Raw genomic sequence first — 26,282 nt, forward strand, 5'->3', positions numbered from 1 at the left:
TAAATTTTGAGCCTCTCTTTTTGACTCCGCCGCCGGACATCCTGCCACACACTGCTCCCCGGGCGCCTGTCATGGCTGCCCACTGCTCACCTAGGGTGATAGGTTAAATGCAGAGGACAAATTTCACTGTGTGCACCGTGTGCTGTGCTGCTGTGTATCACATGTGACAATCACTTTATTTTCTTCTTTCTTAGGTTTTCCCAGTACCGTCCCTCAGTCCGTTCTGGGAAAACTAACGTTTGTTCAGGGCGTCACGTTGGACCCTCCATTCGTGACTGGTGGGTCCCACAACTGACCACAACCACCCTTATCCAGAGCAACTTACAATCAATAGCGACAGGGACAGTCCCCCGCTGGACACACTCAGGCTACCCACTAGGTACTACCAACCATAATCATGTTCTTACGTTTAGGACTATTCAGGCCTTTCTTACAAAGTCATATGCCACATAGCAGTGACTTGAACATTCTGATATCCTTAACGCTAACGTGACCATTTCAGGTGGAAAGACCACGCCGCTGCCACGTCCTCATGAGCATCTGCTGTAGGATGTTTCATTTCACTAATGTCCTCCACTTCCGCCCCATTAATTCAGGTGAGTGGAACAGCGAAACGGGCAGCGGAAACTAATGAGATGTTCTGTGGAAAAGAGGACACTGTCTGGAAAACATGACCACGTTGCATTTCTACAAACAATCAAAGTGTCACCATACCGGTATCAATAACATTAAAGCTCCACAGCTCAGAAGCAGGAGAGCCACACTTCTGCACAGTGCATAATAATTAGAATGACATAATTATGTAATTAAATACCACTTTCTTAAGCAATTTGCTAAATTACTGTTCATTCTGCGCCATCTTCTGACCGAACCTGTGTACTGCAGAGTATTAATATTTGTTTCATCACTTTGACAATTATGTTATTATTATTGAAATCCAATACTGTGCATCTTTTTCACTATATTTTAAATTTGTCAAACATATTATATGATATCGAAGCGTTTGATTAGTACAAAGACGTGCTTGAAAAAGCCACGAGGTGGCGGTAAAAAGGAGGCGATGAAATAAACTAAATGCAGAAATTACACACGTGTTATGTCAATTACGTACATTTCGTATGTTCTGGATGACAAAAACTTCAGCAAAAATAAGAGACCGCGGCAACATTTTCCAAATACTTTTATAAGCGGTAAAATTGGTCAAACATGAGACGTGAAACATGAAAACGTGAAAACGTTCACAACAACGTAACAACAACGTCACAGTAACAAATAACCTGTTTGGTGAGACCGGGTCGATCTGATCATCTAATCAGCATCTCAGCACGATTCGAAGTCCAGCGAATAATGGCACGCGAACGATGCAGAACTCACAGCTTGTTTATAGATTAAGGACATTAACTGTTATTCGGTTATAACAGAGCAGCAGAGCAGGGGTGGTAGTAGCCTAGTGGGGTAACACACTCGCCTATGAACCAGAAGACCCAGGTTCAAATCCCGCTTACTACCATTGTGTCCCTGAGCAGGACACTTAACCCTGAGTGTCCCCAGGGGGGGGACTGTCCCTGTAACTACTGATTGTAAGTCGCTCTGGATAAGGGCGTCTGGTAAATGCTGTAAATGTTAATGTAATGTAACCCCAAAAAAACGCGACATAACCCATCAGCTAATCGCCAGTGTTCGTAATTCAAACCAGATGTCCGTCGGGGGGGGGGGGGGGCGGCCGCAGCCAATCGGCGGCGCGCGTCGGGCGGCGGGGCCCCGCCCACCGGCGCGAGCCTCGCGGGACGCGGCGGACGCGCCGCGCGCAGACTCGAGCGGACGCGCCGCGGCGACGGACATGGGCAGCGCGCGCGCACTCGCCTGGCTGCTGCTGCTGCTGCGACTCTGCTCGGTGGCGGCCGTCCGCAGGGGCGACGTCTTCCCGTACGGGACGCTCCACGGCGACGCCGCGCTGCAGGAGGGCGACGACGAGACGTCGAAGGTCCTGGTCCTGACGAAGCCCATGTACTTCTACGAAGCCTCTTTCAGGAATCTATACGTAGGTCACGTTTTTTTTTTTTGTATTAAATAGCAGTGGGGCAGCTTTTATAATTTACATTTATGGCATTTATCAGACACCCTTATCCAGAGCGACTTACAATCAGTAGTTATAGGGGACAGTCCCCCTGGAGACACTCATTTACATTTACATTTACCGCATTTACCAGACGCCCCCTTATCCAGAGCAACTTACAATCAGTAGTTACAGGGACAGTCCCCCCCTGGAGCAACTTAAGGTTAAGTGTCTTGCTCAGGGACACAATGGTAGTAAGTGGGATTTGAACCTGGGTCTTCTGGTTCATAGGCGAGTGTGTTACCCACTAGGCTACTACCACCCAGATAATAAGTTTATAATAATACATTCAAATGAATTCAAATATGACTGGAATGTTTTAAGAATATTTGGCTTTGTTGTCCTCCTCCGCTTTCATCGCACAGGTTGCCACCAACGGAATCATCTCCACCCAAGACCTGCCGATGGAGAAGCAGTACGTGGACGACGGCTTCCCGACGGACTTCCCCGTCATCGCGCCGTTCCTCGCTGACCTGGACACCAGCGGGGGCCAGGGCGAGATCTACTACCGGCAGACGGAGTCGCCCGGCATTCTCAACCGCGTGGCCTCGGAGGTGAACCAGGGCTTCCCAGACGCCCGCTTCAACCCCACCCACGCGTTCATAGCTACGTGGGACAACGTGGGCGCGTACGAGGAAGCGTCCCGCCACGCCGGGCCGTCCGGCAAGGTAGGACTCTAAAGCCTCTCCCTGGGTCTCACTCCGACTCCCTCTTGACCTCTGCCCCCGGGCGGCGATTATCAGGGGGGTCATGCCCCCCCCCCCTCCCCTAATGTCTACCCCTGGAGGGCGAATGTCCAACCTGGGCTAATCCTCAGAAATGCCATGTTGTTCCAAAACTTCTCCAGAGAGTCGTTCCCTGCAGGCGGGAATATTGTCGCGGCGCACATGCTGGCGATAAAGAAAATTAACGCCGGGGCTTTCCGGCAACCGCTCTTTGTGACGGACTGGCTCTCGCCAGACCACTAAATATAAGTACGTGGTATTTATGTTTCTCGCACGAAATGGGATGCAAGTGTCGGTAAAAAAAAAAAAAAAAACGAATATCCGGTGGGACTGAAAAAACGGCGGCAGGGTTTCAGGACTGATTTCCAGATTTCTGGTTAGATGAAGAAGAAGAAGAATGCTGGCCGTTGCCAGCTTGTTCAGTCGAGCCGGACGTTAGAAGAATGCGGTGTGCGTTTCCGTTTTGGTTCCAAAAAAAAATGTGAATAACGAAAAGTTATCGCGTAATTCAAATAGACGGGCTTAATTAATGCCTTAATTGGCATTAATTAATGAGCCGTTGTTCCCCCAAAACGAAAGTTCCTTGATCACGTGAACGCCACACGGTCTGGCCCCCCTTGTTTTCCTCCGGGATCTCATCAGCTTTATCTCTAGTCCGAGGTGAGCGGGGGGGGGGGGGGGGGACGCATTGTGGCTTTGAAGCCCAAACCGCTAATCTACGTCCACCTTCCCCGGCCCACGTCCAAACCCGCACACAACCGGGAGACTGATTATTCGCAACGACATGGGTGTCAGGGCGGTAGTGGCCTAGCGGGTGACACACTCGCCTGTGATCCAGAAGACCCAGGTTCAAATCCCACTTACTACCATCGTGTCCCTGAGCAAGACATTTAACCCTGAGTGTCTCCAGGGGGGGACTGTCCCTGTAACTACTGATTGTAAGTCGCTCTGGATAAGGGCGTCTGGTAAATGTAACATCTTCGAGCAGTCTTGTCCGAGTCTCGCATGGAGAGGTCTTGTAATTAAGACATTGAGACTGGTGGCGAGGGGGGGCGCTTTGGAACCAGGAGGCCTGGGGGTCTCTCAACACCCGGCGCGGTGCTGTTGTCCCGGGTGCCGGCTGCTTTGTGGCGCCGTTGATGGAGGTGATAGCTCTGCGCCGCGGAGGAATTTCACGCGACGGTGGGGGGGTGGTTCCTGTCTACACGTTTGCGGGCGGGTAGTCCCGAGGCCGCGGCAGCTCGGTTCTTTGTTAAATTGCCGGGGGACGGCCTTAGAAGAAGGTGTGAAAATAGCAGGACCGTTAGAAAGAGACCCGAGGTGAGGACGTTGGCTGTCCAGCTGTCCATTCAGCCTTCCGAGGTCAGAAATGTCCGTCATTACGAGAAGTCAGTGAGGCGCAGATGAGCGAGGAAGCTGGGAGGAAGAACTCATTCGTTCGTAATTTGTTGGAACGTTGGACCTGTGTCCCCTCTGCAGCGGAACACATTTCAAGCGGTGCTGGCCTATGACGAGACCGACACCTACGCCCTCTTCCTCTACCCCGAGGACGGCCTGAACTTTTTCGGCACGCGCCCCAAGGAGTCCTACAACGTGGAAATCGAGCTGCCGGCCCGCGTGGGCTTCAGCCGAGGGGAGGTCTCCTTCTTCATCTTCTCCCGGCAGGAGGGCCCTCACTACAGCGTCACCAGCAACGAGCAGTCCGTCAAAAACCTGTACCAGTAAGTGGCCGGCAACCATCCGCGATCCTTTCCGCAAACTCCACACGGGGTTAGGAACAAAGCGCTCATAACAGAGCTGGTCTTGTATCGTTGTATACTCACAATACCGTGGTCTGTAGCAGTCGCCAAAGCATTTCACCGCATATCATACCGTGTGTGACTGTGTATGTGACAAATAAAATTTGAATTTGAATTGTTAATAGGGCCAAAAAACTGGTTGGTAGTAGCCTAGTGGGTAACACACTCGCCTATGAACCAGAAGACCCGGGTTCAAATCCCACTTACTACCATTGTGTCCCTGAGCAAGACACTGTCCCTGTAAATACTGATTGTAAGTCGCTCTGGATAAGGGCGTCTGATAAATGCCATAAATGTAAAAATGTAAATGGACTCTCCCTGTAACTACTGATTGTAATGCGGTCTGATAAATGCTGTATATGTAAATGAGCGGGTTTACATTTACATTTACAGCATTTAAATGTAAGCGACTTAAATGTCCAGAGCGACTTGCAATCAGTAGTTACAGGGACAGTCCCCCCCCTGGTTAAGTGTCTTGGTCAGGGACACAATGGTAGTAAGCGGGATTTGAACCTGGGTCTTCTGGTTCATAGGCGAGTGTGTTACCCACTAGGCTTCTACCACCCTTTTAAACGTTTTAAAGTTTAAAACGTAATCGCCAGAATCTACCCTCCGTTTCACCTCAGCATCCATTTTCACGATAATTAAAAACGCACAGCCTGACGACAGTGGCCGAGAACTGCGAATCAAACGAGCAATTCATTAAAAGTCACCAATCATTGAATCAAGCAGCAAATCATACGGAAAGGATGGGTGGTGCACGCGGAGGTTCGTGTTTTCTGACCTCTCCGTGACCCGACCCGCCCCAAACTTAAACGGTAGAAGTTGAGGCCAAGATTTACGGCTTTAACTCGTAATCCCACGTTGCACTGCAGATGTTAACCAGGGCGTGTAACCGTTTCTTCACTCCTCCTTAAGGAAAGGCAACGCGGGCGTTCCAGGAGTCTGGCTCTTCCACATTGGCAACAGCTTCTCTTTCGATAACGTGATCCCGGCAGCCGCAGGAAGCCTTCTGCCCACGGTCCACCTGTTCGGCCACGAAGCACCGAACACCACGACCCCCGACTACCCCGACTACCCGGACCCAGACTACCCTGAATTTCCCACCGCCGCTTCGCCGGAGACTCATGGCCAACATCCTGGCCTGCCACAGGTCCAGTCCTACGAAGACGTCCCTCGCACTCCCGGACCCCCTCACCATCCTCCGGAGGGCGTGGCGGGTCCAGGCGAGCACTCGCTTTCCGAGACCAGGAGGCTCCGGCCGGACGGCGATGTGCGCGGGCAGAGCCCCGAACCAGAGCCTGCGATCCTGGAAGCGTACCCCCACAGGGTGGAGAGCAGCCCACCGCACGCTCCAGATGGCCATGTGGTCAGTGTGGAGGAGGAGGTGGACTTCGACTCGGGAGGTAAGGAGGACATCAGCTGGCCCAAGTTCCTCGGCTCTCCGGTTCTCCCTCGGGCTCGGTTAGTTGGAGGAACGTCGGGGGAGAAGCCTTCAGCTGTTCATCTGCAGGGTCACAGCAGTGAATAATTGGAACAAGGCTTCCCCCTTCCTGCATCTGCGAGTGGCCGGCTGTGCTGGCCCAGGAGCTTTTCCAGATCAGATTAGGACACACAAACGTCCAGATGTTCGACGTTGGACATACTCTGTGTCTCTGCTCGACTCTGTTTACTCTACTTTACTCTATTTGCCCAAGTTTACAAAAAAGGGAACACCCCTGTACCCCTACTTCTCAGAGATGCACTAAATGAAAGTATACTTGCATTATACTGACGAGTATGCAGAAAAGTCAAGGCAATCGTGGTTCAATTGTTCTATATTGTCTTAATATAATTAACAAGCAAGGAAAGTGTAATTAAATATTCTTTGCTTATACATAAGGTATAATGATATTGAAAGTGAAGTGATTGTGAAACACTGCAGCACAGCACACGGCGACACAACGAAACGTGTCCTCTGCATTTAACCCATCACCCTTGGTGAGCAGTGGGCAGCCATGACAGGAGCAGTGTGTGGGGACGGCGCTTTTGCTCAGTGGCACCACGGGATTCGAACCGGCAACCTTCTGGCAGGGCCGCTTCCTGAACCGCTAGGTCCCGCCCACCACTGCCCCAACTGAGCTTTGAGGAAGTGTTTTGCTCCTATTCTTAAAGAAAATTTCGAGATGACTAAATTTCTGAATAGTACACATGTAAGTTTACATTAAATTAAGGGACAGCTCATAGATTCTGCATAGAATAAATTTATATATTTATTTATATGTGCCTTTGAAATATTTTTCTCCACTCTGTAGTCATCCAGTACAGCACAGACAACAGGGAGACGTGCCAACGCTTCCGGCAGCAGTGCTCACACAACGCCGACTGCGCCGACTACTCCACCGGATTCTGCTGCCACTGCCGCGCCGGCTTCTTTGGCAACGGACGCCACTGCCTGCCAAACGGTGGGTGGAGAGCAGCCACATGTTAACGACCTCGCTGCGAATCCAGTTGCTCTTGTCTGTTTGCTCTGAGGAAAAAGATTTGTATTTTCTTCATGTACTTTAGCCGCATCTCAAGCTTATGAGAAAAAATAAACGTACCACTTAATCCGGACCTTGGCCGGGCCCTCCGGAGCCCGTCTTGGGTCATTGAACCCACGCGCCCCACAATAACGATGCTAACTTGATTTGTTCGAAATGAAAGCGAAGTGATTGTCGTTGTGAAACACCGCAGCACAGCACGCGGTGACACAACGAAATGTGTCCTCTGCTTTTAACCCTTAGCGAGCAGTGGGCAGCCATGACAGGCGCCCGGGGAGCAGTGTGTGGGGACGGTGCCTTGATCAGTGGCACTTTGGGTCCATTTCCTGACCTGCTAGGCCAACCACTGCCCCACTTTGCAACATTTTGTGTCTGTTTCGATATATTTAATTTAGCAGAATGGCATAAAACCACTAGTTAGAGGGATAGTTATACTAGTTATAAGCTGTAATTCAAGCTGAATTCCTTTACTTTTGAAAAAGTAGCTATTTTTGTTGCCATTTCAGTGTTAGCAGACCGATTTTGGTGGTTGGTAACAATACCTGTTTTAATACTGGTCTGGCTTCTTTGGACTGGGGCTGCGGAACATTCTGGCCGTGCTTCGCGCATCACTGTCAAAAATCCACAGTCAGGGCCTCAGTTCTCAGACAACATCGTCTGCTCATTTCCTGTCAGATCGGAGGATCTGACAGAGGTCTGCCTTTCTTTATATCCACGGCGGCGAGATTTGGTTTTGTGGTTTATTAGGATTAGTTCTGTAAACACAGTGAGTTCCCAGCTGTGGTACAGCATACGGCGTAAGAAGTGTTTGATGTAGGCGCAAGGAAAGCCCGCCTATCAAGCTGGGTCGTAACAGTTTCCTGAGAGGCTCGAGCCAGGGGTCTTTAAAAGAGCGACTTAACTCAACCTCTTCATTGAAATGGCCACTTCTCAGAGGTTAATCCTGAGTGGCAGAGAGGAATCTGGCTGGGTGCACAGTGGGGCCTTTGTTAAACGGTGCATAGACCAGGTAGAGTGTGTCCGACTTCTGTAATATCTGCATTTTTTTTTTTACCATCCAGGTGCCCCTCAACGCGTCAATGGGAAAGTGAGTGGGACCATGATGGTGGGCGGGACCCCCGTGGAGCTCAACGCCGTGGATCTGCACGCCTACATCGTGGTCGGAGATGGTAGGGCCTACACGGCGATCAGCGAGGTCCCGGAGCCGGTGGGCTGGGCCCTCATGCCCGTGGCGCCCATCGGTGGCCTGTTCGGCTGGCTCTTTGCCCTCCAGCTCCCCAACAGCCACAACGGCTTCGCCGTCGCCGGTAAGACTTACAGGACGCCGCCTGCCGCTTTTATTATGGCGTCTGTTTGCCTAACATCAGCCCACCCTCCGGGCGACTTACGGTACAGACATATTTTTGGCCGGTGTGAGCGCATAGATGCAGCTGTGTTCATCACTCGGTGCACGGAACAACCGGCACTCCACCTCCAAGCTTAATTCAAGTCAGGCGCTCTGAAATTACTCTGCCCGTAGCCCTCAACCGTGTTCGATCTGTGGCGAGTTTTAAAATTTGCAGGAAAAGAGCTCCAGCGCTTCAGCGCCAGCCTCCTTTCACGACTCGCAGTTGTGCCGATGAGTTGCCGAAGCGTGAACGCGGCAATTTTTTATTTTTTATTTTTTCCCCTCTCAGGTGCGGACTTCACCCGACACGCTGACATCATCTTCCACCCCGGCAACCAGCGCCTGAGCATCGTCCAGACGGCCAAGGGCATGAGTCCTGAGAACTACCTCAGCGTGGACACTCACATCCAGGGCAGCGTTCCCTTCGTGCCCCCGGACGCCACGGTGGAGATGGAGCCTTTCAAAGAGGTCTACCAGTACTACCCTTCAGGTACCGTATACATATATACGCCGTCCTTTTTCACGCGGTGTTCTTCTGTGAGTTTAACGCCGGAGTTTAACCCCGGTTGGCTGTGCAATAATCTAATGATCCCCTGATTTCTGATCTTTCATTTCTGCAAGATAGAGATCTTTCGGGGGGGGGTCAGTTAGCGGCTACGCTATAAAAAGCCCAGCGTTGCTCTTTCTGCTTCCTTTTAAAGGAAGCAGACTTTGATTCTTCTGGAGTCCTGTGTCCAGACTTAAAAAATAACAACATAAGACCAAAGAGATCACATCCTGTCTGTGTTAACCCCCAAAGGTCTGGATTTGCTCGATTTGGGGTATTTTGGCCATCTAAACAGTGTAAATTCCGAGTGAAATACAATACCAGTCAGAAGCTGGCCGCGGTTACTCTGTAAAGGTGACGAGGCTGGTTGTGAAAGAGGCTGGTTTCTAATAGAGTTAACAGAAGAGAAGAAAGTACGTTTGACTGAGCACATGATCGTCAACATGAGTGAAGGGAAAGCAGGCAACAAGTGGTCAGCATAGGAACCCCATCCCCACTGTCCACCTGAGAGAAGCCGGGGGTGTGAAAGCTTCGAAGAGCTTCAGATGTTTCAGAAGCTATTATGCTTTGTTTACAACACAGTGTTTTACTTTATTTAAGTCGGCAAAGTAAAAATGAGCCGTGAGCAGGCGTGGCAAATGACGCAGAACGGCACGATCCTCTTTTGTCCGCAGTGGTCACCTCCACCTCGGTGCACGAGTTCAGGGTGGTCTCTGCCGAGAGCGGAGCGCAGTCCATCTCCTACCAGCTCCGGCAGAACATCACGTACCGCGACTGCAGACACGCGCCCAGGGCGGCGCCGGAGACGCAGCAGCTGACCGTGGAGCGGGTGCTGGCCATGTACGTGAGAGAGGAGCGCATTCTCAGATACGCCATCACCAACAGGATCGGGCCCGTTGGAGGTAGGCTACCGCGAACCCCGCCGATGTTGGGCGCGCCCTCGACTCTCATTTACATTTACAGCATTTACCAGACGCCCTTATCCAGAGCGACTTACAGTCAGTTGTTGCAGGGACAGTCCCCCCTGGGGACACTAAGGGTTAAGTGTCCTGCTCAGGGACATGATGGTAGTAAGTGGGATTTGAACCTGGGTCTTCTGGTTCATAGCGAGTGTGTTACCCACTAGGCTACTACCACCTTCTCGTTTTCCTATTTGGCTCTGTGGGGTTTTTTGTACGCATGGAGCCCTGGCCCCTTCCCCGCAGCTGTATCCCCAGCAGTCACGGCTTCCTGCCTCCTGTCCTTCGGCCCAGTCCTCATTTTTGGGATGTTTTCGTTATTAACGCGCTGAGAGACGGAGCGCCAAGGAATTTGTCTCAATCTCATGCATGTCAAGAGCGCTGACGTGCCTCCCGCCGGGCCCTCCCGCAGTCGGCAGCTAAAAAGGGCGGGGGGGATCATGGCCCCAGACCACCTGTTACTCCCTATATGCTTCTGCGGAGCAGTAAAGCAGATGTAGGATCTGCCCTCGGCCTCACCGAGGATGACAGATGACAATGCGCCGCTGTATTTCTGCTGCATTCTGAGCTAACGGCAGACATCTCAGGCTCTTTATTGGGGGCCTTTGTAGCAAATCGCTGGCTCCCGCTGCCATAAATCATGGAGCACGGGAGACAATCTAAGAGAGTGTTTCTGCGGCTACGACCGCACCACAGTGGTTCTCCATGATGTTTGGTTCTGGCGAAACAGGATGAAAAGCCTGACGTTTACAGGGTTCTTGTTTAAATTAAACTTATCAACCCTGAAATATACACTTTTTGGCCTGACCAGAAGCACACAGGAAGAGTCTATGAGCAACGTATTTACCCATGAGGACCATACCTCCAATCCAACAAGATGTTCCTCTGTTGTTTCCCTAGGCAAGAGTTAGTGACATAATGAACAACTTTGTACGTGGATATTTATCTACCATGCCGGAATGTTGCAAGAGAAGGAACCGTGACTGTACGGCAGATGCTGGTCGGGCATTTTCTCTACCCACAGCCCACACGATTGAAACAGCGAATACCGGTTTGAAGGTTTGTGAGTTCCAGCCAGGAATAATTGATGTGGAAGGGTGGTGTGAAGATTCCTCACAGATCAGAGCCACCGCGGCGGTTCCCTGGACCGAGCGCTCCTCACAGCCCATCGTCAGAGCGAGAGATGGCGTCCGAGCGGCAGGGCGGCTACGTTGTTGCTCAATTTGAAACAAAATACGTCCATGACAGAATTACGGGGGGATGGGGGGGAGAATAGCTGCGGCCTGAGGTCATGAGAGAGCTGGGATACCAGGGAGCTGCGTTTTTGCTCGCTTTGCGCAGGAGATGCTCTGATCCAGGTTTAGACCTCAGCTTGCTTCATGGTCCAGTACTGGGAGATACTAGAGAACCTAGATGAATGAATTGTCTCATCAACTCACAGACAGATGATTTACAATGAAAGATAATGAACGTTGGGACAGCATGTCCATGTGACGTCACTTGTTAATTTGTTGTAGCAACAGCAAATATTGCATTATGTGGCATAGGGTAGTAGCCTGGTGGGTAATACACTCAACAAATGAACAAGAAGACCACAAAGTCATATGTTCAAACACCAGGTACTACCATGCTGTCCCTGAGCAAGACACTGAACCCTGAGTGTCTCCAGGGGGGGACTGTCCCTGTAACTACTGATTGTAAGTCGCTCTGGATAAGGGGGGTCTGATAAACACTAGAAATGAAATAAATGAAATGGAAACACAGCTATATGACACTCCAGAGTAACCAGTTAAAAGGCATGACTCCTGGAACATCTCAAACACAAGTGTCTTCTTCAGAGATACAATGGATCCAAGTCACATCTGTTACCCTCCATGCTACCCACAGACTGTCCCTGATTTAAAGCTTCTGAAAGTATTTTTTGACCAACGGCCACCACAATTTTGGAATTCAAAGTGATTGACATCCCTTGTCTAGTCTAGAGCTACATTTTCTGGACCACACTCAATATGTTTACACATAGGACACTGGATAGTATACTATAATATATTATTTTTAAATCAAAAATATTTAAAAAATGTTTTTGAATGGTGTCATACTAATTTTACAGTGATTTTTTTTTAACACAATAAGCCACTCAAGACACATGGTCTCTGGTGGCTTATTGCTTTATCAAGCCCCCTTGGAGTGTTTCACAATTTTCTGTCTTGCAACATTCTTACAGCTGGAGTCGGATTAGGAAATGTTGTAGTGTGTGTGATACACACACACACACACACACACACAGTACAGGCCAAAAGTTTGTCATTCAATGTGTTTTTTTTTCTTCATCACCATTTACATAGATTCTCACTGAAGGCATCAAAACTACGAATGAACACATGTGGAGTTGGCCTGTACTGTGTGTGTATGTGTGTGTGTGTATACATATGTATTTATATATTCTTAACATTAGCTAACCATAAGGTGAAGTATGAGTTCAGGATGAATTCTGTTACACTGAAGGGAACTTTGCGTGAAATTAATTGCTAACATTGGACTCCTTATGTGTTTCATCCCTGGGGATAAAATGAGGTTAATATTTGGCAGGAACTGTTTTGGCAACAATTACTAGTGGACAAGTCAGTGGTATAATCTTAAATTGGTCAAAGGCAGCTTTCAGAAATGACCAGAAAAGTCCAAAACTGACCATACTGCCTTATGAGTCAATCTGAGACCCGTGAGTCAGTCCTAGTCTGCCAGGCCAGTTATCGTCTGGATGCACTTCCTGCCAGAGAAGACGCCGCAAACTATAACACCCAGATGTTGGAGAGTCTGGAGCACGAGTGGTGCCACTGAGCGCCCTCTTCCTTGTTAAGAGGCCCATTTCCTCATCCATCTTCGTCCTTCACACCTTTAATGTTCCAGCATTTCTTGGAAGACTCTTCGCTCTTTAAAGAAAAAACGGCCGCTCACTTGCTGTGCAAACCGAGGGCTGAACCATTTCCCCCCCAGAACATTAACCCCCCCCTCCATCCTTACCAGGTGTCCACCCCACGGGCTGTCCCTCTGTCCCTTTAATTATAGTTAAAAAGAACCAGTCCCACCCCCTTCTGCATGGTAACGCTCGTCCCGTAGGTTTTCCACCTCTCCCCCACCCCTACCGAGTGTCTTTAACAGGGACCGTCTTTCTCTCCCTCGCTCACTTCAAACAAAAGGCTTCCTGTCTGCCTTTGATAATTGGCCAAATTGGTTGGTGGCCTGGGGTGAGGAAATCAAGCTGTTTTTAAATGCGTGGCGTGGAGGCGTTTGGCGGAGAGGGGACAGCGAGACAGGGGAACAAAAGCAGCCACTTCCCGGGGAGGCTGCATCTCTGGAGTTCGTCCCAAGCGTCTCTGGTACACAAGGTTTACCCTACGGCAAACAGAAAGACAAAACTCTTTTGCAAAGTGTGTGTGTGTGTGTGGTGTCTCGTTTTATAGCACCTTAAACATGACTTACATGTCAGGTCAAGTCATTTGACCCCCAAGGTCACACGGTGATGGACACTTTGAGCCCAACTGTCACATCCTGTAGTACTGTAGTACGCTGTTTCTACATTTTGCCAGGGTTGTAACTCATCACTGTCAGCAAGAGTCCGATGTGACTGGTTTTCGTTACGCTTATAAACCCATTCTCCACGCATCAGGGAAGAACCCGGGACCTGGTGTTTTTACATATAAACGTCAAATAGGTTTAAATAAACATTTTGGAACTCTCGGCCCAAAAATCTTTAGAAAGGACGGCCGTAAAGGTCTAGTTAATCTCATCTGCCGAGAATTACGCTGAAAGAAGACAGATGGAAACGCCCATCCCTCCCCCTAAACCCGCTGGTTCGAGTCGGGCTCACAGGGAAGCCGGAGCCGATCCCAGCCGCCTCACCAGCCCGAACACCGAGCGCTAATGAACCTACCCTGCAGGAGACCATACTGCCCATGTGGACACAGCAAGAACCTGCAAACTCCACGACCGCCATGCCACCGTAGTGACAAATATACATATTCATGCCCTGAATTCTGCTTGGCTGACAGCTGTATTGTAATCTCAGATGGATGCATCATATGAACAGTGCGTATGGTTGCTACTCCTACTTGTTGCAATTATTTTGCAGCCAAATTATTGGAAACACCTACTAGCCAGCCAATCAGAATGTGTGTGTGTGTGTTTTCTTTATTTTCATGACCATTTTACATTTACATTACATTCTCACTGAAGGCATCAAAACTATGAATGAACACATGTGGAGTTCTGTACTTAACATAAAAAAGGTGAAATAACTGAAAACATGTTTTATATTCTAGTTTCTAGCTTTGCACACTCTTGGCATTCTCTCGATGAGCTTCAAGAGGTCGTCACCTGAAATGGTTCTCCAACAGTCTTGAAGGAGAGGTGTTTAGCACTTGTTGACCCCTTTGCCTTCACTCTGCGGTCCAGCTCACCCCAAACCATCTCGATTAGGTTCAGGTCCGGTGACTGTGGAGGCCAGGTCTCCACTTTTTGTTAAGTACAGAACTCCACATGTGTTGATTCATAGTTTTGATGCCTTCAGTGAGAATCTACCAACGCAAATGGTCATGAAAATAAAGAAAACACATTGAATGAGAAGGTGTCTTAACTTTTGGCCTGTACTGTATATATATTATTAATATATCCGAATTATATTTGCCCATGTAATTGTATGAATAACCATAAATGATGTTTGAAACATTTAACAATATTTGTTAAGTCTGTGGCCTCTGCCAGCAGGATTAGATCGTTTTCAATTCTTTGAGACCTCGCTACGGCACCCGAAACGCTGTATTATTTCCTGTGCCAACAGCGGAGCTCCCAGGCCCCGAGCTGGTGAACCCCTGCTACTCTGGCAGCCATGAGTGTGACACCACGGCACAGTGTCTTCCAGGAGAGGGCCAGGCCTACCAGTGCCAGTGCGCCACCGGCTATGGCGGAGACGGGCGTAACTGCTATGGTAAGAGAAGATGTCAGTTTCATATCCGCGTATCCCAACGCTGACTTGTGAGCTCCGCCGAGCGCTCGGACGTTTGTTTAAACTCCGGGGTGGTTTCGGATGCACACCCCCGCCTGCCCCCTAGACCACAACCGCCACAAGTGTGCGCGCTTGCTCGGCCTTTATTTATGGAACACAGATCACTCACTCTGTGCTAAGTGCACTTCGGAGTCAGACGGGGAGATCTTCCATGTACGAACTCTAAACAGAGAGAGTGGCGACTGGGACAGACATAACCACAGGCGTGCTCTGTGGGAACGGGATATGGACGGATGAGGTGGGGGGGGCGGAGTCAGTCCCCGACATGCATCTGTTAGCCTGGAGGCCGGCCCACCTGGACCACCTCGTTTTAACAGGCATGAGAGCCTAGATTTAACACCTTTGCTTCAAGGTGCCCCCTGTCCCCCCGCAGCTGTTTCACACACAGCTCTCGCCGTCACTCTCTCACTGCCACTCTAATGGAACTGATATCCGGCCGATATGTGGGGTGGGGGGGGGCTGAGGAATGTGGCTTTTCATTAACAGCTACAGCAGGTAGGGGGGAGAGGACCACCCTCCCCTTCATTATCCCTGATTAAACCTCTCAGACCTCCCTGGCCTCAGGCCCGTTCCCACGGACTCAGAGTTGGGCGTCGCCCCCACCCAACAGCCAGCCTCTGTCGTCGAGTCGTGATTGCGCAGCGCGGCTAATGTCTCCATCAGCACCATCCAGAACCTCCCGTGGCACAGCGGGCCACCCTGGATTAATGATTACACGCTTTGCTGGCTTTGCTGCTTTAAGACGTTCCCTCTCCCCTTACAGACGTGGACGAGTGTGCCGAGGGCCTCAGCTCCTGTGGCTCTCATTCGGAGTGTGAGAACCTGCAGGGCAGCTATCGCTGCCGGTGCGAGGCGGGCTACGAGCTCGGCTCCGATGGACACTCTTGCGTGGGTGAGTCGACTTGACATACGACATATTTTCAAATGGTTCTGCAACACAGAATTAGGGAACCATTGCAATTTAGCCAATAGTAGAACACCCATGATGCCAGTGGGTATGCAACCAGTCAAAAGTTCAACACGCTGGTGGATCGAGGATTTATAAGCTATAAAGGGGCCACAATATTCATAGTGGGGCCAAGTATTTGTCCAACATCTTTGCACTCAATCCCTGGTTTTGGGAAGGTTTATGCATTTCACCCATCAATCCATTTAGAAACACATTTTCAATTTATTAAAAAAAGGCGTACACCTCCATAGCTAATTTCTCTCGGACAATGGACATATGAGTGACAGGACAGGGACACTACAGAGTGCCTTATTATTGTAGAAGAAGAGTTACGACTCAATGACATGTGAGATTATGTAGTTGCTCAAAGGAATCATAATTTATGAATGTCAAATGGGCTCCCCCCATGTTGGCGTGGGTTTTCTCCGCTGGTCTCTAAGTCAGATGCACCAAATTTCAGACAGCATCGCATTTAACAACGCAGTTTTACAGGTTCACTTTTTCCTTCTTTTTAAATCGCTGTCTATATAGGCAAATTTGACATGTAAACGATTAACCCTCAATCTGGTTAAAATTCTACGAGAAAGCTAACTTACTGAAAATGTGTTGGTGCTTAAAGTGCTTCACTGAGCTGAAACGGAAGATTCTAATGAAATATAGAGAAAATCGAAATTAAAAGTGCAAGTGCTTGAACATGATTATCATCTCGGCCTGAAGATCTGTTTGCTGCTGTCTGTTGGCACCGGGCCAGTACATTTATGTTAAGGATCATCTCATGAAGCTGCTTTTGACTGTCAGTGAATCCCACAATATTTCCAAAGAGCTGCGGTGGCCCGCTCTTGGCCCCGGGTTTTGTAAAAGTGAGTCAGAACTCCTCGTAGGTGACCAGGCCGGAGGGAAACTACGGGGGCGACGGGCTTGAAACAATGGCTCAATTTTCAGGCAAGGCCTTGTGTGCGTAGGAGACGCACAGCTGAAGATCACACAGAGGTCAAATAACGGGTAACTCTTCCCATGTCCTGTTGACATCCCGAAGGCTCAAAGAAACGGCCTCCCGATTGACCACCCCTCCCCCACTACACACACACACACACACACAAGTCTCATCCCTGCAGGCCATTAGTGGACGCGCATCTCTGCGTCTGCTGTGGGTTCAAGAGTAGCAGAATGAGCTCACGCGTGCCCGATGTGTCTCTTTACTCTCGAACCAGATGTGGACGAGTGCCTCTCCCATCCTTGCCACGGCCATGCAACCTGCGCCAACACAAGGGGATCATTTGAGTGCCACTGCCAGCCAGGTTACTATGGCAACGGCTTCCAGTGCCACCCTCGCAATGGTAAGCTGTTTGTACCTGTTTGAAAAACTCAGGGACAGATTACATTTTTTTTTAACCAAATGTTGTTTAAGTGTAATATAATAGCATACACTGTAAATGCAATTTAATGGATTCAAATGCTTATGTAGAGTCACCCAGTGGCATGGCGGTTAAGATAAGATATAAGATAAGATAAACCTTTATTAGTACCACAAGTGAGAAATTGGCATTGTCACAGCAGAGAGTGGAGAGAACAAAGGTAAGATCATCAAAAATTAAAAAACAATAGAACATAATAAAAAACTTTACAACAATAAATTATAAAATGTACAGTATACAATCTAGAAACACAAAATATGGATGTATGGATTGGAAAATATATATGTATATGTAAACTTAAATAGGTATATGTATTTATCTACACATGTACAATGGGTATATGTATGATTATATGTACAGAGTGGAGCTACCGTGGTCTCAAGAGAGGCTTAGAAATCATACATAATAAAAAGTACTTTTTATCGAGATACATACAAATAATCTGAATAAAAAATAAACTATTTCAGAAAGTTGGTAGTGATATTAGCAAAACGTGCGTTACTGAAGCTGCTTCTGATTGGCTCGCATGCCTTACCCCAGTCATCAGCACCTTAGGCCCCAACAATTCAATCCATCTGCATTTTCATTTTTGTGAAAAACAAAATGCATGGCAAACTGCATGAGTTCTGAATCCACGTTGTGGCTTTGGTGTTGTGCGTACTTTCCTGTGTTGGCACGGGTTTCCTCTGGGTTCTCCAGTTTCCTCCCGCCGTCCAAAGACATTAAACCTTCTGTGCTTGGATTGACTCTGTATTTCTTGCGCTCAGGAAACCATGAGCGACCCAAGACCCAATGCGAGCATCACAGGGACAACCTCCAGGGCTCTCATGGTGGCCACACCCCTGTCGGAGCCTTCATTCCCCAGTGTGATGAAGAGGGTCAGTACAGGCCTCTACAATGTCATGGCTCCAGCGGACACTGCTGGTGCGTTGACAGCCGGGGCCAGGAGAGGCCGGGGACCAGAACGCCACCTGGAACGCCACCTAAAAATTGCGACGAGCCAGGTAAATCTTATTTTATGTTGTCTCATTTTGTTCGGGGTTAAAACCATGCGATATATGAAATGTTGAGACTCAGAGAACGGCCCCTGTACACCTGTAAGTGGCGTTGTAACTCGCCGCTCTCCTTGTTTGCCGTCTGGTTCTTCTCCGCGGGGAGTTAAACACGTCATTGTTCTCCAGCCTTGTCTTTTCATTAGAAATGTGCACTGTTGATAGCATTTCTTGTAGTTGGATTTATGAGATTCTGCAGCTGCTGCCGCACAACCATGACCATGTGTTATCCGCCATTCAAGAGTCAAGATTGGTTTATTGTCAGTACAACAGTATACACAGTATACTGTGTATTGAAATAATGTTTCACACAGACCCCCCCCATAGTGCAATCATAAATATATATACACACACACACACACACACACACACACACATACAGTACAGGCCAAAAGTTTGGACACACCTTCTCATTCAATTTGTTTTCTTTATCTTCATGGCCATTTACGTTGCTAGATTCTCACTGAAGGCATCAAAACTATGAATGAACACATGTGGAGTTATGTACTTAGCAAAAAAAAGGTGAAATAAGTGAAAACATGTTTTATATTCTAGTTTCTTTGCTCTGATTACTGCTTTGCACACTCTTGGCATTCTCTCGATGAGCTTCAAGAGGTCGTCACCTGAAATGCTTTTCCAACAGTCTTGAAGGAGTTCCCAGAGGTGTTTAGCACTTGTTGGCCCCTTTGCCTTTACTCTGCGGTCCAGCTCCACCTAAACCATCTCAGTTGGGTTCAGGTCCAGTGACTGTGGAGGTCAGGTCTCCACTTTTTGTTAAGTACATAACTCCACATGTGTTCATTCATAGTTTTGATGCCTTCAGTGAGAATCTAGCAACCTAAATGGTCATGAAAATGAAGAAAACACATTGAATGAGAAGGTGTGTCCAAACTTTTGGCCTGTACTGTATATATATATGTATATACACTCTAAACTAAACTATACTAAATAAAACTTAATAACTGTACAGATCTCTATAAGAGAAAGGTAAAACCTTTCTGTACAATGAACAGGACATAACTGAACAACATCATGTAGGATGCTTGTAAGTGGATATGTTGGATTGTTTTACGTATGGTGCGTTTGGGGTTATAGGTCAGGTTGGAGATACAGGTTGGCTACACAGAGATCCACACGGATTTGCAGAAAAGAGAAATTCTCTCTGGAACCCATTTTAGAAAATACACGTTCTGGGTCGCCTGTTTCCGTGTGGATGCAAGGCCAGATCAGAGAGAAAGTTTCCTGCTATGTGGACAAGGCCTAAGTCTGGCAAAGGGCAGACATGTATCTTTATCATCATAGACTGACATAACCCATTGTCTGGAAATGTTTACCTGTCTGCGAGAGGCCCTGATTGGCCCATTAAACAAACTTTTCAGTTTGTAGAACTTCCAGATGCCACCAGGGCATCTACCTGACCAAATGCTTTCAAGAAAAGCCAAAGTGAAAGAAACGAAGAGAAAAACACATTTTGACCTCAAGAGTGAACTGTGAGTGGGAACGCTCCTCGAGCCCAACATCACGCATAAAGCCGTCAAACAGACACGAGGCTGGCCTCAAAGTCAAGGAGACGCCGGCACCGCAGCCCGTCCTCCCCCAGAAACAGCCTGGTCTGTCTGACTGATGAGAACCTGATGTCTTTTCTTCTTACTCCCCACCCAGACCGCCATAAGACCCTCTGCCTCTCTGTGTTCACTGATTGTTTCCCACCTTTTTTCCCACCTTCTCTTTCGTCCACAGATCACCCGGTGAGGCCCAAGACCCAGTGTGAGCACCATAGAGACAGCCTCCAGGGCTCTCATGGCGGTCCCCACCCTGTCGGAGCCTTCGTCCCCCAGTGTGATGAGGAGGGTCAATACAGACCCCTGCAGTGCCATGGCTCCACGGGACACTGCTGGTGTGTGGACAGCCGGGGCCAGGAGAGGGCGGGCACAAGGACGCCACCTGGAACTCCGCCCAGGAACTGCAATGAGCCAGGTGAGTGTACCTTTCCATTTCAGACACGGGCCTTGTGATGTTATGATATTTATTCCACAAGGTCTGTCATTTCAAATGATTTTTGGATCATTTTGGTATACTAAAATGGGCATAAAACATAATAAAACTACATGGGTGAAATGTGTTTTTACACGTCAGGGCAGTACATGCTGCTTGTATTCCATTCGAACGCATTTTCATTTGCACTACAGTTGTTTTTAAAAATGCACACAAGTGCATTTTTACATTCTTCACCAAACAATTGCACAGATGCGCTCCGTCTTGGCCCCTCGGTGGTGGAATGAACTTCCCCTCGAGGTCAGAACAGCTCAGTCACTGAACACCTTCAAACCACAGCTCAAGACCTTCCTCTTTAAACAATATTTAGATTAAATTGTAATTTTCTTGTTGTCGCACTTTGTATACAGAATCTACAACAGAGTGAATAAAATTGATGTATTCATAGTTGGGGTCCTAGTGAACCGGAATTGATCTCTTCATCGATGGTAACTTGAAAGCACGTTGTAAGTCGCTCTGGATAAGGGCGTCTGCCAAATGCCGTAAATGTAAATGTAAGTAAGAAAAAACAATCACGTGTGAATGAGTGCCATTCATTTTTTGGGTATATAATAGATAGAAAAAAAACAGCCCTTTCCATGTGGTCACTATATCATGATAGGCGCTGTTCCATCTGGATGCAAAGTTACTAATGGTTCACTAATAGAGTGTTTAAAATGGCTGCTAGGATTTTATTTAACCCATGGGCAGATGCTGCGGCTCAGCCACCATGTTGCAATTTGCTCATTGGTTTCTTGTACGGCATCATTTTAACGCTTTAATTTGCACCAGACAAGCTGCACAGAGAGACAGCTCTGTAGTTTACAAGATTATACAGCAGGAAGGGGCAGAGCAGTAATGTGGTGAACCTCAACGCGTCCACGGTTTGGGGAGGGTGCAGGTTTCTCACCAGCGTTAGAGATGCCTTCTTTTCATCTGGCCGGAAAGTCCAGGGAGTGAGGGGGTTGGAAGGCGTGGCTCTGGCTGCAGCATTTCCGAAATGGAAATATCTGAGATGCTCTGAGAATGAAAAAGTGGTGAAGTTTCAAATCACCCCCCTCCTGTTGCATTTAGCTGTAGTCACACCCACCAGACGCCCTGAATCGGTGTGTGAGCGCTGGAGAGCCAGTCTGATAGAGCACTACGGAGGCCAGCCTGACCCACGCCAGTACCTGCCCCAGTGTGACACCACGGGCCATTTCAATCCAGTCCAGTGCTACGGGGACAGCAGCTACTGCTGGTGCGTGGACAAGGATGGACGGGAGATCCCCGGGACGCGGTCACACGATGCTGTCAAACCAGCCTGTGAGTGGTTATTAATGAACAGTTTCCACAAAATTACCATTTAGTTGTAATGTCGTGTCCATTGACAACTGGACATTTGACTTTTATGCAGGTCTCCCAACAGCAGCTCCACACACAGTGCGTCCACTTCCCCGGCCAGATGTGACTCCGCCCCCATCCGGAACCGTCCTGCTGTATGCCCAGGGTCAGCAAATTGGGGCACTGCCACTCAATGGCACTCGAATGGACAAGGAAAGATCGTCAGTGCTGCTGGCGCTGCATGTAAGAACAGAAACCAGGACCCTGTTTTATCACGTCCTTTTCGGGGGTTGAAATGAATCGGACACAGATTGCATTGGTGCAATGGAGAAAATAATTGATTATATCATAATGACGTGGGTGATTGGTGATTTTCAGGCGGCGGTGTAAAAAGTCTTGTTGAAAAGTAACGGCCTCTGAAAGCCACTCGCGTTTTTGTTCTGTGCTTGATTGGCATTTCACTGTTTAAACCTCGTCAGGATTTCGACAGAAACTGCCGCCAAGAAAAAACGTGGTATGCAGCGTTTATTTGACACCATCCGAACGCTGGTCCGCGCTCACCTGACCCGACAAACGCCTGGTTCACACGTTAACTCTCATCTCACTGACATATTTTTAAACGTAATGTGAAGTAATGTAGAAAAAATGATGGGACGCATCGTGATTGTCGAGGTTACCCTTGTGTAATGCAGATATTGTTTTTGTAATCTTGCAACAGGGCTCAGTAGTGGTCGGGATTGACTACGACTGCAGAGAAAACAGAGTTTACTGGACCGACCTGTCGGGAAGAACCATCAGCAGAGCCAGTCTGGAGAAAGGCGCAGAGGCCGAGGTTCTCATTAATACTGGTTAGGACCCCACTCATCGACACACAGCGGCCTCTCAGCACGCTTACATGATCTTCACATGTAGTGGGACAACTTGCAGAGCTGGCTGTACATTTCGCACTTGCCCTTAAAGCTCCATTCTTGTACATTCTTGTTGTCTAACAGACCTGAACAGTGTGGAAGGCATTGCCGTGGACGAGGCACGCAGGAGAATGTTCTGGGTGGACAGCACTCTGGATAAGATTGAAACGGCCAACCTGGATGGAAGCAACCGGCAGGTTTTATTTAACACAGATCTGGTGAACCCTCGACCCATTGTTGTAGATTCATCATCGGGGTAAGTCCAACATTTATAATTATCATTTTTTTATATGTGTAGTAGGATGTATTCCCAATGTGTTAAACGTGTTAAATTGAACAAAAATATGAAATACCACCATGTTTGTACTCTCCAAAAACTATTACTTCTCACATTTTACATTTATCAGACATCCTTATCCAGAGCGTCTTACGACTTAGGGACAACAATGGTAGCAAGTGGGGTTTGAGCGAGTGTGTCACCCAGTAGGCTACCACCACCCTCTTCCTGTGATCCCTAGCTGGCCCATGTACTAATTTCTAAAAAGCATGTGAATTTGTCTGTCTTAGAGCTCCTAAAATAAAGCTCACGGTCTCTTAATTACAACCAGAAGGCTAGGGGCTCCATAAATCACGTCGTCTGGGATGAATTTGACATAACCGTATGCTTTCCTCCTTTAATTTATCCCTTAATTATCCACGTTCATCACCCCAGATTTCTTCCTATGAACCAGCTTCCTGGTCCTGATTACACTGTCTGTAGATAGGGCTTCATCAATAAGGATCTGCTTTCTCAGAGAGATGATGAAGATGGGGACAAAATGCAAAAGGGGAGCGAGTAAATCCTCAGATTGGCACAGATGCTGGTGTTGCCTCACAAGCAGGCGGGGCCTGGCCCCGAGCTCCCCGGGGACGTGCAGGCAGCATGTGGGCCAGGAACCACACATGCAGGCAGCCCTGCACATCTGGAGGGACTGCAGGGCGGGGGCGGGACAGGAGATGTAATACAAACCTCACGGGGGAAGCCGAAGAGTTGTGTCTGTGTCTGAGAGTTGTTGTGATGTGCTTTAGATTAAACGGCCATCTGGACTCGAGCCTTGTTCACAAACGTCTCCTCGGCCGCAAGAGTCGCGGAACAAATGCTTAGTCATGCCTGCATTCGCGTAATTACTCAGTTCCTTTTTCTGTTCTTTCTTTAAACAGTTCAAACGCAGGGTTTGTACATGCACTAAAGTCTCAACAAGCATGTCGTCTGGGGTTTTGGAGATTTTGGAATTCAAACACAAACGGCAATTTGTTCACATTGTTCAGCTGCGGCATTCTCAAGACGTGGCTAAATGAACGGACAAAGCCTAACTAAGTTGCCAAGGCTTATCGATATGAGGAATCACCACTAGATGCCTGATTGAGAACGTGCTAAGCAGTTGTCGGGCAATCAAGATGACTTAGTTTACAAAACCCAATACATTTTATATTTCCCCCCATATGGTCTCCTATTGTCCCTGTGGCAACCTGATTTAAACAGTCTTTTCGTGTTTACCAAAATGGTTCAGTTCTGAAATGAGTTGGAATGGCCAGACTATTCAAAATCTGTGCATAACATAACTCTGTTGTGATATTGTGAATAATAGAGCCAATTTAGCTTTGGTGGGTCGGATCATGCTGGTTCTTTTACACGGTTACTGAGAAAATGTTGCAAATAAAATATGATTTTTGCTCTGCACACCGAAGAATGTTGTTCTGGACTGACTGGAACCGCGAGTCCCCGAAAATTGAGAGGTCCACTGTGGAGGGCCACAACAGGAGAGTGCTGGTCCGTGAAGGAATAGGGCTGCCCAATGCCTTGACCTATGACCCCACTACACACCAGCTGTGCTGGGCCGATGCAGGTGTGTGGCCTTTCTTCCCCAAGCTTCAGGTTATGCATCTTATTGAATACACGTGGTTGACAAAACCCATGGTCCAGGGAAGCTCCAGTGCTGTTCTCGACTGTGTCCTACAGGTACAAAACGTCTGGAATGTATATCACCGGACGGGACGGGCAGACGCGTAATCCACAGCAACCTGAACTACCCCTTCAGCATGGTGTTCTACGCCAACCACTTTTACTACACTGACTGGAGAAGGTGAGGCACTTCTCCACGAGCACCTTCGTAATATTAAAGACGGCTTTAATGCGAAGCTTCCCGCGTTGTTTGCCGCAGGGACGGCATAATCAGCCTGAGCCGGAGCACCAGCCAGTTCACAGATGAATACCTTCCTGACCAGAGGTCCCACTTATACGGCATCACTGTTGCCTCACCGGTCTGTTGATAAGGTGAGCGTCACTTCTTACCGGCTTCTCCCAAACGTCCGGCCCTCGCTCAGTTTCTCTTTACCGCTTTAGCATTGGGCTCGATCGCCTGAGGCACTTTACGAAGCAATATTCATTGATTTATTGGTAGGGCGGTAATTTGCAGAAGTGAGGCACGCTGATTTGAGACCAGCGACTACCACATGCATTACCTTCAGTCACCTGAAGTAGTCAAAAAATGCTTTTCCCCAGTAAATCACGTTAAGAAAAACAAGAACGAAGGGAAACTGCAGAACGTTCAAAGACGTCAGAGCAGATGTCAGCAGAAAATGACAGGCTCAGACGCCTCACGCACATGCTGTCAACTACAAGGACCACGGGGAAAAGTAGAAGGCACCCGCTGCCAAAATCACTGTACTTCAGAGCGAGGTGACGAAACGCCACTCGTCCTTCAGACTCTTCAAAGGCAGACCCAGCAGAGCAGTGGAGAGGTGGATCCGGAAAGATCACAGAAGATCAGTGTCGTGTATAAACAAAACTCCTTCTTAAAGGCCTTAAAGGCACAGACCTGATTTTTCAAATGTATTTTCTTGTCAGCTTTAAAAGGATTTCCCGCAACGGCGCCATTATCTGTTACAGGGAGACGCTAATGACAGAGCCATTGCTGCACGGTGCTATTTTGGGCGAGCTCCGAAGGGCTCGCTCGCGCTCTCTCTCTCTCTTTCCGGGAACCATGGGAAACCTCCGAGGAACAGCCGGGAGACGGACTGTTGCTGAGCTCAGCACCGGCAGAGATCTTGGTCCACGTTCCACAAATACGTTGTGTAAATTTTTATACCTCATTTCTACCTACTGTATTGTGTATGTTTTTTTTGTTTTTAATTACTATTTTTTTGATTCAAGCCAAAGAAGCCAAAGAGTTAATCTGTGCATAAAGTCATGCCATTTAAAGTGTATTACCACAACCCTGCAGTATTTAAATACTCTGTGCACTAATAAGAATTTGTACTCCACTCATGAAAGTTTTTTTTTTTTTTTGTGGTTTAGTTTTTAACCCCCTTTTTTTTTTTTAAATCCCTTTTATCTATTGTAAAATGTGATATTTATAACAATAAAAAGTGATTGGGGACTTGTGTGCAGATACTTGGCGTTCGCGCTCTTTCTCCGAGGCTGTTGGTTTAGTGCAGCTGCTGA

General features: G+C 48.3%; 1 protein-coding gene across 1 annotated transcript; it reads left to right on the forward strand.

Moving 5' to 3' along the window:
- The first annotated feature begins 1,816 nt into the window (after positions 1 to 1,816).
- On the forward strand, positions 1,817 to 26,217 carry nid2a (nidogen 2a (osteonidogen)). Its single transcript, XM_028975044.1, has 21 exons — positions 1,817 to 2,041; positions 2,482 to 2,784; positions 4,321 to 4,562; positions 5,559 to 6,046; positions 6,935 to 7,084; positions 8,224 to 8,469; positions 8,839 to 9,039; positions 9,771 to 9,998; positions 14,893 to 15,039; positions 15,881 to 16,009; positions 17,278 to 17,403; positions 18,249 to 18,485; positions 20,274 to 20,510; positions 21,642 to 21,872; positions 21,964 to 22,133; positions 22,609 to 22,738; positions 22,883 to 23,054; positions 24,527 to 24,684; positions 24,798 to 24,921; positions 25,000 to 25,112; positions 25,728 to 26,217. The coding sequence occupies exons 1-20, from the start codon at positions 1,841 to 1,843 to the stop codon at positions 25,106 to 25,108; spliced, it is 4,029 nt and encodes a 1,342-aa protein (XP_028830877.1). The 5' UTR covers positions 1,817 to 1,840; the 3' UTR covers positions 25,109 to 25,112; positions 25,728 to 26,217.
- Positions 26,218 to 26,282: the final 65 nt, after the last annotated feature.

The sequence above is a fragment of the Denticeps clupeoides genome, chromosome 1 (assembly GCF_900700375.1).
Source record: "Denticeps clupeoides chromosome 1, fDenClu1.1, whole genome shotgun sequence".
Lineage (NCBI taxonomy): Eukaryota > Metazoa > Chordata > Actinopteri > Clupeiformes > Denticipitidae > Denticeps > Denticeps clupeoides.

What these genes read in the sequence shown, in the direction of transcription:
- nid2a (XM_028975044.1), top strand. Translation starts at nt 1,841, where the DNA reads ATGGGCAGCGCGCGCGCACTCGCCTGGCTGCTGCTGCTGCTGCGACTC. An exon ending in CAGGAACTGCAATGAGCCAG is followed by an intron (nt 20,511 to 21,641) that starts GTGAGTGTACCT and finishes TGTTGCATTTAG; the next exon opens with CTGTAGTCACACCCACCAGA. An exon ending in GCTGTGCTGGGCCGATGCAG is followed by an intron (nt 24,685 to 24,797) that starts GTGTGTGGCCTT and finishes TGTGTCCTACAG; the next exon opens with GTACAAAACGTCTGGAATGT.